This window comes from Bombina bombina, chromosome 12 (assembly GCF_027579735.1).
Source record: "Bombina bombina isolate aBomBom1 chromosome 12, aBomBom1.pri, whole genome shotgun sequence".
In the NCBI taxonomy this organism is placed as follows: Eukaryota; Metazoa; Chordata; class Amphibia; order Anura; family Bombinatoridae; genus Bombina; species Bombina bombina.
In genome coordinates, this window is record NC_069510.1 from 57,382,893 (window position 1) to 57,394,471 (window position 11,579).

Below are 11,579 nucleotides of genomic sequence, written 5' to 3' on the forward strand. Positions count from 1 at the left end.
TAAATTATCTCTGTGTTCCATCTATGCCATACCTGTACTCTATTGTGCAAAAGGGTGGCATATGTGGTGTTTCATGCTGTTGTGCCTGTTGCGGGTCGGGGCCCATGGTATAAAAAGGCTGAAGGAGAACGACCTGTAATGGGTGCCCCAGCAAATTTTTAGAAAAATGTTCCTGGTTCCTCTCAATTATCTCTGGGTTTCTAAAATGGATGCCATACCTGTACTCGCTTGTGCAAAAGGATGGCATATGTGGTGGTGTTTCCTGCAGTTGATTCTGTTGAGGGTGCTGGACCCTCTTATAAAAAGGCTGAAGGAGAATGACCTGGAGTGGGAGTCCAAGCATGGTTTTTGGGGCAATTTCACTTTTCCAAACAATTATCTGTGGGTTTCTAAAATCAATGCCATACCAGTAATCTATTGTTCAAAAGGATGCCATATGTTCTCTTTCCTGCTGGTATTTTGTTTGAGGGTCCTGGACCCTCTTATAAAAAGGCCTAAGGAGAAAGAGGTGTACTGGGTGTCCACTCAATATTTTTTTCTATTTCACATTTGCCCAAAATTATCTCTGGGTTTCTAAAATCAATGCTGTACCTGTACTCTATTGTTCAAAAGGATGCCATATGTTCTCTTTCCTGCTGGTATTTTGTTTGAGGGTCCTGGACCCTCTTATAAAAAGGCCTAAGGAGAAAGAGGTGTACTGGGTGTCCACTCAATTTTTTTTTCTATTTCACATTTGCCCAAAAATATCTCTGGGTTTGTAAAATCAATGCTGTACCTGTACTCTATTGTTCAAAAGGATGCCATACGTCCTCTTTCCTGCTGGTGTTTTGTTTGAGGGTCCTGGACCCTCTTATAAAAAGGCCTAAGGAGAAAGAAGTGTACTGGGTGTCCATCGAATCATTTGTTTGATTCAAATTCCCGGTTGCAACAAATTATCTCCGGGTTTCTAAAATCAATGCCTTTCCTGTAATCTAATTTTCAAAAGGATGCCATATGTCCTCTTTCCTGCTGCTGGTTTTGTTGAGGGTCCTGGAGCCTCTGCTAAAAAGGCCTAAGGATAAATAAGTGTACTGGGTGTCTAATCAATGTTCTTTTAGATTTCCCGGTTGAAACAAATTATCTCTTTGTTTCTAAAATCTATGCCTTTCCAGGTTCATATAAATGATCTCTGGGATTCTAAAATCAATGCCTTATCTGTAATCAATTGTTCACATGGATGCCATATGTCCTCTTTCATGCTGTTGTTTCTGTTGAGGGTTCTGGAGCCTTTGCTAAAAAGGCCTAAGGATAAATATGTGTACTGGGTGTCTAATCAATGTTTTTTTAGATTTCACAGTTGCAACAAATTATCTCTGGGTTTCTAAAATCAATGCCTTAAATGTAATCTATTGTTCAAAAGGATGCCATATGTCCTCTTTCCTTTTTTTTTTTCTTTTTTTTTTTTCTCGGTATTTTTGTTTATTTTAGAAAATTGAATGCACTTATAGGTTCACTAAGATTAGGACTTTGCACAATGCCATTTTCCATGCAGCATTTTGACATGTCGTGTAATATGACTAGAAGAATGGTATGTTTTGAATTTGCTGAGCATAATAAAAAAAAAAAAAAATTAATTTAACTTGAGTTACTAACTGAATCATGACTTCAGGAGTCAGGTGTGGTCCTAGGTAGTGGTTGTTAGCAGATTCTTTTTAATGCAAATTGCAATTGCCACAGCGTGCATAAAATGTGCGTCACTAGTCTCCAAATCTTACCTTTTTAATGCCAATTGATATTGCCACAGCTGTAACAACAGTAAATAAAATGTGCGTCACCACAGTCTCCAAAGCTGTTGTCAGATGTATACAAAAACACTGATAAAGTATTCCTTTCGGGGCGCAAAGAGATGGCTACCGGAACACTCCAGGAACTTCCCAAGAGTCGCTGTCTTGTTTTTCTGGTGATGTTGGAGACATCTGGGTAGTGTACAGGGAGGCCCAAAATCCTCTCCATCTCTGTGCACCACAGGACAGGACGTCCTTGTCATCCATAAGCACATGAAATTGCTGGCATTTTCCTTGCTTCAAGAAGTTCAGCTTTTGTGGTGATAGTACAGAATTTAATAAACTTTGGTTTCCTACCATACTCAAGACAATCTTGTAGTTCAAGCTTCGGACTTGCTGTGGGAAACAGTGGCCTGTCCATACCAGGAAGATGATTTAGAGAGAAGTAACGAGCTCTGCTTGCAGGTGACACATGTTTATCGTCAATCATCAAAGGGGTTGCGTGCAGAATATGGCATATGGCCCCTTATTCACATGTTTGTCCAGAGCCACAACATTTGCAAACAGCCAGAAGAAAGGTCGGTTCTCACCAGCCTTAAGTTGCGCTTCATTTACCAAATGCTGATATTCAAAAAATAGACAAACAGTGCCTTAAAAAAGACATTTGCGATATGGATTCACCAGAGCAAGGTCATTGCAAGTACTTCCCACGATAACAAAATTAAAATTCCACAACTCCACAATCTTCCCCTTCACATTATTATTGTCATACTCCATTGTACTCCTATGCCCAGCTCCCTGCTCTTGTTTTTGTTGAGGGTCCTGGAGCCTCTGCTAAAAAGGCCTATGGAAAAAGAAGTGTACTGGGTGTCTATTCAATGTTTTTTTAGATTTCCCGGTTGCAACTAATTATCTCTGTGTTTCTAAAATCAATGCCTTTCCTGTAATCTATTATTCAAAAGGATGCCATATGTCCTCTTTCATGCTGTTGTTTCGGTTGAGGCTCCGGGACCCTCTTATAAAAAGGCCTAAGGATAAATAAGTGTACTGGGTGTCTAATCAATGTTTTTTTCTATTTCCCGGTTGCAACTAATTATCTCTGTGTTGCTAAAATCAATGCCTTTCCTGTAATCTATTATTCAAAAGGATGCCATATGTCCTCTTTCATGCTGTTGTTTCGGTTGAGGCTCCGGGACCCTCTTATTAAAAAGGCCTAAGGATAAATAAGTGTACTGGGTGTCTTATCAATGTTTTTTTCTATTTCCCGGTTGCAAATAATGATCTCTGGGTTTCTAAAATCTATGCCTTTCTTGTAATCTATTATTCAAAAGGATGCCATATGTCCTCATTCATGCTGTTGTTTCGGTTGAGGCTCCGGGACCCTCTTATTAAAAAGGCCTAAGGATAAATAAGTGTACTGGGTGTCTAATCAATGTGTTTTTCTATTTCCCAGGTCATATAAATGATCTCTGGGATTCTAAAATCAATGCCTTTCCTGTAATCTATTATTCAAAAGGATGCCATATGTCCTCTTTCATGCTGTTGTTTCGGTTGAGGCTCCGGGACCCTCTTATTAAAAAGGCCTAAGGATAAATAAGTGTACTGGGTGTCTAATCAATGTTTTTTTTCTATTTCCCGGTTGCAAATAATGATCTCTGGGTTTCTAAAATCTATGCCTTTCCTGTAATCTATTATTCAAAAGGATGCCATATGTCCTCTTTCATGCTGTTGTTTCGGTTGAGGCTCCGGGACCCTCTTATTAAAAAGGCCTAAGGATAAATAGGTGTACTGGGTGTCTAATCAATGTTTTTTTCTATTTCCCGGGTCATATAAATGATCTCTGGGATTCTAAAATCAATGCCTTTCCTGTAATCTATTATTCAAAAGGATGCCATATGTCCTCTTTCATGCTGTTGTTTTGGTTGAGGCTCCGGGACCCTCTTATTAAAAAGGCCTAAGGATAAATAAGTGTACTGGGTGTCTAATCAATGTTTTTTTCTATTTCCCGGTTGCAAATAATGATCTCTGGGTTTCTAAAATCAATGCCTTTCCTGTAATCTATTATTCAAAAGGATGCCATATGTCCTCTTTCATGCTGTTGTTTCGGTTGAGGCTCCGGGACCCTCTTATTAAAAAGGCCTAAGGATAAATAAGTGTACTGGGTGTCTAATCAATGTTTTTTTCTATTTCCCGGGTCATATAAATGATCTCTGGGATTTTAAAATCAATGCCTTTCCTGTAATCTATTATTCAAAAGGATGCCATATGTCCTCTTTCATGCTGTTGTTTCGGTTGAGGCTCCGGGACCCTCTTATTAAAAAGGCCTAAGGATAAATAAGTGAACTGGGTGTCTAATCAATGTTTTTTTCTATTTCCCGGTTGCAAATAATGATCTCTGGGTTTCTAAAATCTATGCCTTTCCTGTAATCTATTATTCAAAAGGATGCCATATGTCCTCTTTCATGCTGTTGTTTCGGTTGAGGCTCCGGGACCCTCTTATTAAAAAGGCCTAAGGATAAATAAGTGTACTGGGTGTCTAATCAATGTTTTTTTCTATTTCCCGGTTGCAAATAATGATCTCTGGGTTTCTAAAATCTATGCCTTTCCTGTAATCTATTTTTCAAAAGATGCCATATGTCCTCTTTCATGATGTTTTTTCTGTTGATGCTCCGGGACCCTCTTATAAAAAGGCCTAAGGATAAATAAGTGTACTGGGTGTCTAATCAATGTTTTTTTCTATTTCCCGGTTGCAACTAATGATCTCTGGGTTTCTAAAATCTATGCCTTTCCTGTAATCTATTATTCAAAAGGATGCCATATGTCCTCTTTCATGATGTTTTTTCTGTTGAGGCTCCAGGAGCCTCTTATAAAACGGCCTAAGGATAAAGAAGTGTACTGGGTGTCCAATCAATGTTTTTTTCTATTTCCCGGGTCATATAAATGATCTCTGGGATTCTAAAATCAATGCCTTAACTGTAATCAATTGTTCACAAGGATGCCATATGTCCTCTTTAATGCTGTTGTTTCTGTTGAGGCTCCGGGAGCCTCTTATAAAAAGGCCTAAGGATAAAGAAGTGTGCTGGGTGTCCAATCAATGTTTTTTTTTTATTTCACAGTTGCAAAAAAATTATCTATGGCTTTCTAAAATCTATGCCTTACCTGTCATCTATTGTTCAAAAGGATGCCATATGTCCTCTTTCCTGCTTTTTTTTTTTGTTGGGGGTCCGGAACACTATTCTAAAAAGGCCGAAGGAGAACGACCTGTATTGTACTGGGTGTCCAATCATGTTTTTGTTTTCAATTTCATAATAAATATCGCAGTGTAACTAAAATCAATGCCATACCTGTACTCTGTTGTTCAAAAGGATGGCATATGTGGTGTTTCATTCTGTTGTGGTTGTTGAGGGTCGTGGCCGTGGGACAGCGTATAAAACGGCTGAAGGAGAACAACCTGTACAGCCTTGCTCCTCTTTTTAGACAGGCCAGCTCTTTGCATACATGCCCACAGACTCTGTAACGCATGCCTCTTTTAGGGAGAGGTGCAGCCATAATGCAGGGTCAGAACCTCTGCCTGTAACTGTTATACTCGATTTTGCGAAAGGAAGTAACCTTACCATGGTTCCCTGCATGCACGTATTTTTGTTATATTTTGGTGAGGGTAATCATGATGGCCATGTAGACCACCACCAAGAGTCCTGGAAGTAACAGGGATGAGATGAAAGAGCTAAGAATAGTAGAACTTGAAACAACAGAGTTAGCCATGGGTGTTAGTGCAAGACCGCTTGGCTTTTTTTTGGCTTTGGGTGCGGCTAATCATGCAGGCCATATAGAGCTGCCACCATTCGGTGTTGTATCAGCTATTAAACTAATAAGAGTAGTACTACTAAAATACAGCCAATGAAGGGCCTTATGAAGACTGAGCCAAGGTTGGATTGTAGTATTTGGTTAGGCTAATCATGATGGCCATGTAGACCACCACCGAGAGTCCTGGAAGTAACAGGGATGATGAGATGAAAGTGCTAAGAATAGTACTACTTGAAACAACAGAGTTAGCCATGGGTGTTAATCCAAGACCGCTTGGATTTATTTTTGTTTTGGGTGCGGCTAATCATGCAGGCCATATAGAGCTGCCACCATTCGGTGTTGTATCAGCTATAACAATAATAAGAACTGTACTATCAAAATACAGCCAATGAAGGGCCTATGAAGACTGAGCAAAGGTTGGATTGTAGTATTTTGATCGGCTAATCATGATGGCCATGTAGACCACCCGTAACAGGGATGAAAGTGCTAAGAATAGTACTAATTGAAACAACCGAGTTAGCCATGGGTGTTAGTCTAAGACCACTCAGCTTTTTTTTGGGTTTGGGTGCAGCTAATCATGAAGGCCAGATAAACCTGCCACCATTTGGTGTTGTAACAGGTATTAAACTGCAAAGAACAGTACTACTTAACACAACCTACTTACCATGGGTCCCAGAGCATATGTTTGGTTATTATATTTTGTAAGGGTAATCATGCAGGCCATATAGACCTCCACCGATAGGGTGAGTATGAGTAACAGCTATTAAAATGCTAAGGACATTAATAATTAACACAACATAGTTACCATGGGTCGCAGACCAAGAACAGATGTCTTATTATTATATTTTGTATGGGTAATCATCCAGGCCGTATAGACCTCACCAAATAGGGGGAGTTACAGAGATTAAAGTGCTAAGAATGGTAGTACTTAAAACACAACCTAGATAAAATGGGTACCAGACCGCATGTCTTCTTATTATATTTTTTCAGGGTAATCAGGCAGGCCATATAGACCACCCCCGATAGGGGGGGGGACAGGGATTAAAGTGCTAAGAAAAGTACTAATTAACACAAGCTAGTTATCATGGGTCCAACACCGTGTGTCTTGATGTTATACTTTGTCAGGGTAATCATGCAGGCCATATAGACGTCCCTTGATAGGGGGAGTAACAGGGATTACAGTTATAAGAATAGTACTACTTAAACATAACCTAATTACCATGGGTCCAAGACCAGATGTTTTATTATTATTATACTTTGTCTGGCTAATCATGCAGGCCATATAGAGCTCCAACAAAAGGGGGGGTAAGAGGGATTCAAGTGATAAGAAAAGTTTTACTTAACACAACAAAATTATCATGGGTCCCAGACCGCGTGTCTTGTTGTTATACTTTGTCAGGGTAATCATAACCGCCATATAGACCTCCACCAATAGGGGGAGTTACAGGGCTGAAAGTGCGAAGAATAGTACTACTTAACACAACCTAGTTGGGTCCAAGAACGTATGTTTAATTATTAGACTTTATCAGGGTAATTATATATCTAACAAATCTATCTATTTCTCTTCTATCGATTCTATCTATCAATCTATGTATATCTATCTATCCTATCTATCAATCTATCTTCTGTCCGTGATGTTTTGAGACAGCCACTTGTGTTTCTGACAGAACAATCATCTTCTTCCATCTCCTGGTTCCACAAATGAAGGCCATATAGACCTCATCTGATAGGGGGAGTAACAGGTTGTAGTAATATGTTAAGAAAAGTACTACTTAACACACCACGGGTCACAGACCACATGTCTTATTGTTATACTCTGTCAGGGAAATTATATATATTTCAAATCCATTTATTTATATATCAAATCGATCGAACTATCAAACGTATCTATCAAATGTAGATTGCATCTATTGATCGATGTAATTTGTATCTATAAAATGTATATTACATATTTTGGTTGATGTCATTCGTATCTATAAAATGTATATTGCATCTTTGATTCGATAACATTCTTATCTATCAAATGCATATTGCATCTATTGATCGATGTAATTCGTATCGATCTAATGTATATTGCATCTATTGAGCTATGTACAGTGTATCGATCATATGTATATTGCATCGATTGAGCTATGTTATCTATGTATCTATCAAATCTATCTATCTCGTGGTTGTGCAAGTGGACTGTTTGCGGTTGATTGCGGTGCGTAACACTTGGAGTTTGCTCTGTCACTGTGATGCGGCCGTAACCCTTACACTACCTGATAGATACGACATCATAACTGATGTTTTAAAGCACGTTATTGCAAACAATTTGGGAATGTTAGTTGATTTAGGCCCATTATGGGTTAAAAGCAGACTCTGCATAAACTATGTAATTTTCCATGGGAGTTTTGCCAGGGATCCCCCTACAGCATGCGACAGTCCAAGTGTTAGTACCCTTGAAACAACTTTTCCATCACTATTGTGGCCAGAAAGAGTCCTTGTAGGTTTTAAAGTTCGCCTACCTATTGAATTAAATTTTAGGTTCGCAACATCACTACCTACAGTATCATTACCTTAGTTGACCTTCATGTATATTATGACCTAGTGAATTATGGGTAACGTTTCTATGGGCATCTTACTGAGTCTAGGACCCATCAACCATGCTATGGGGTCTTGTCGTATAACCTCATTAGACTAAATGGCTTAAACTTAAATCTATCTTGCGGGTATGAGGTATCTCATGTGTATTATGACCACTAACTACAAAAAGGGGGTCTCCATGTTAGTGTAACCAACTCCCCTACATAGTCCTTCTGCTCGCTATATGTAAGAGTTTATATTAGTTGATCCTTGGTTGGCGTGCTTCTGGGCTATACTTCCTTTATGCGGGATCCCTCCAGACCCTGGCCACTGGTCCAGAAGGGGGAACGCTTATTATGCAAGAAATGCCTCGAGTGATAGTGAAAGGAAAATGATACTTAAAGCTGCAATGGCAGAATATACCTGTCCCTTTTGAGGGCCCCCACAAACTCCCAAACTGGACATACACGTATACATGATTTATCGGTATTATTGAAGGTATTATGTCAGAAACCCACGTATAACACGGTTATTACGTAACCGCTGCGGCATTCGTTTCACTTACACTTGTACAAGTGTCTCTCCCGGGGCTCCCCTCTTAACCCGCAGGAGAGGTGTAAAGACTAGGTGTCCGCAGCAGGGATACTGTAAGTAAATATTTTCTATGCCTGTTACTAACTAACTACCCCAAATACGCTTTTTATCAATAGAATTTCATTAACATATCTCTACCGTATATCAGAAATCTTGTCTTGTCAAATTTAATTGTTTTCCAAACCCACTCTGTGGGTATCCTTTGCTCTGTACCAATCCGTTTACAATACCTAGGTTTCAAAATGGCGCTTTAAACACAAAGTTATTGGTTTAAGTATTTTGAACACTCAGTGCTGAAAATAGTGGGCAGGATAACGTGACATCATCGGCGAATAAAAGATATAACTTTTAGAACGTTATGAAAATTCGTTTTGGAGAATATATAGGTCCGTAGGTTTTAATCAATGTTTATTAACTTTAATATGTTAGTTGTTTAGCTTAAAAATTATAACAGAAAGTAATCCTTTAAGATAACATTAGGGACCCACAGCATTATTAAACAGGGTTGTCTTTAAACATCTCTTATATGCATCTCCTTGGAACTACAGACATTAAGGTAGTGGCATGGCCTAGATTATAGATGTTGAAATGCGGTATGCCTGATTTTGGGCGCTCGATATTGGCAACCTACAATATATAAAAATGTACACATTGGCCTATGTACTTTGTGAAATAATACAAAAGAACACTAACTGTAGGTGTGAAGCATCCTATACCCAGGTTAACAAGAAATAACTAGGAGAAAAAACAGGTGTTGAAAACGTTCCATTCAGCAAAGGAATGTCCTTATGGTGTAGAGTTCAGTTTACTCTGGGGTATGCGTGGAGCGTTCAAATAAAGTACCTTGAAGGGTATGTCATTGAATAGGAGGCCGAATTGACCTTTTCGAAAACAGTAATGAGATAGTAATGTCTAGGCCTCAGAGCAATCCCCTTCCTCTGTGTAAATTAAATCTTAACCCACTCCGGCCCTGATTTTTATTGCGATCTGTGGGCTAAACTTAGGCATGGGCAAGGAGCAGAATTTGCTTGAGAGAGAATTATGAGAAGGGCAAGAGGAGAGTCTCGTAGCAGTAAAGGTGTATATGCTCACCAGACCAGGCTGCAGGCCTGAATTTGCATGGTGATCGACAAGTGGCATGTGATTCAATGCGGTGCCATGCACCCGCCGCCGGCCCGACCCCCGTGCACCCAGGAGCAAGAGCCCGACATCCAGCCGCACCATCTCGAGGGCCTGGGCCTCCGCCGCCCGCTCTGATGTACAGAATGTGTCCTCAATTTGGGTAGGTTCAGAGATGAAATCCCTGTGTGTCTTCGGTGGCCGGCTCTTCAGGTGAGTTGGGACCTGCCGCCCCGGTGCCGTTTTGGTTGGTGCTAAGGGTATCACGGCTCTCGGGTGTGACCCCTCATTGGGTCTCTGCACAAGCGCTTGTGCTTCACCTCAGAAGAGGCACCCAGAAGGAGCTGAAGGGTCATCGGCAACCCACAGCGCATCAGGAGTCAAGTCCTGCTGGTTCAGTTGTGAATTTGTAATACTCCTCTCTGGGTCGATCGCATCCCTCAGGTTCCCCCATTCTGTCTGAATCACCGTGCATAGCTGTTGAAAGTGGTGTTTCAGAATGTCTTCCATATCCCTTAGGAGGAGCCGGGTGGCATCCGCCATCTTGGTGGGGGGACAGTCTGTAGAAAACATTTAATTGCAGGTAAAATCCTGCAGAGAGAAGGTTAGTGGGCTGCAGAAATATTACCAGCTGCTGGGTAGTGGTTGCGGCTTGTCTTAGATCAAGGCAGCAGTAAGCTCAATCTCCAAGCAGCTTTTGTTGTTCGCCCGCTACACTACTATGCAAAGTATCATGGCGCACTATATTGGGCTCCCGTGTTAAGGTCGTGTCTGAGCTGCCTATCTCCTCTCACTCAGTCTGAGCATCAATGACCATGATATTTAGATTCCTCAAGTTTGATGATTACCAGGGTCAGTTGTGAGAGTTAACTCCATTGTAAACCCCTTTGAAAATGCCTTTTTGGTGCTATTTTAAGCAGAGCTCATGGTGTGTGCGACCATTCTGTTCAGCGGTTGGCTCCGCCCCCCCATAAACTACTTTTAGCTGTCGGCTACTTTGGTAGCTTATGGCTCCATTTTTTAAGACTCAATGGAATTGAGCCCTTAATTGGTTAAAAACTAAACTACCTCCCAAGGGGCTAGATTACAAATGCCGCAGTAAATCTAAATTTTTTTGCAAACAAAAATATTGCTAGTGTAATGCTTTTTGCGTTTCTCAGGATCCGCTCGCATTACAAGTTGAGAAATTCATTATTTTGCACTAGCAGTAGCCCCGAAAAGCGCAAAAATTGCTAGCAGAGTTATTGTGTGCACATGCATGTGTTCCCCCATAGAAATCAATTAGGAAAAAAGTTGAAAAAACAACCTACTAGCGAAAATGAATAAAAAGTGGAAAAAACCTAACACCCTACCATAAGCCCCTAGGCTAATAACCACCACATTGCAAACACTAATTAAAAGTATTATCCCTTAAACCACCATCCCCACACATCACAAAGTATCTAAATAATCTATTAACCCCTAAACCACTATCTCCACACATCACAAAGTATCTAAATAATCTATTAATCCCTAAACCGCCATCCCCCCACATCGCAAACTATCTAAATAATCTATTAACCCCTAAACCGCCATCCCCCTCATTGCAAACAACCTAAATAAAATATTAACCCATAAACCACCATCCCCCACAACGCAAAGTAATAAAATATCATCTAAGCTAACACCTCTAATTTAACCCAAATTAAAATACCCATAAATTAACTAAAATAAATCCTAACTACCTTTAAATAA

General features: G+C 40.1%; 1 protein-coding gene across 1 annotated transcript in view; it reads right to left on the reverse strand.

Annotated features, from left to right (window-relative positions):
* The window catches only part of LOC128642666 (uncharacterized), a 90,465-nt gene extending 80,077 nt beyond the window's left edge, over window positions 1-10,388 (reverse strand). Inside the window, exon 1 of the mRNA XM_053695448.1 lies at window positions 10,180-10,388. Coding sequence (XP_053551423.1) covers window positions 10,180-10,388 — 209 coding nt within the window. The remainder of the gene's footprint in view (window positions 1-10,179) is intronic.
* Window positions 10,389-11,579: the final 1,191 nt, after the last annotated feature.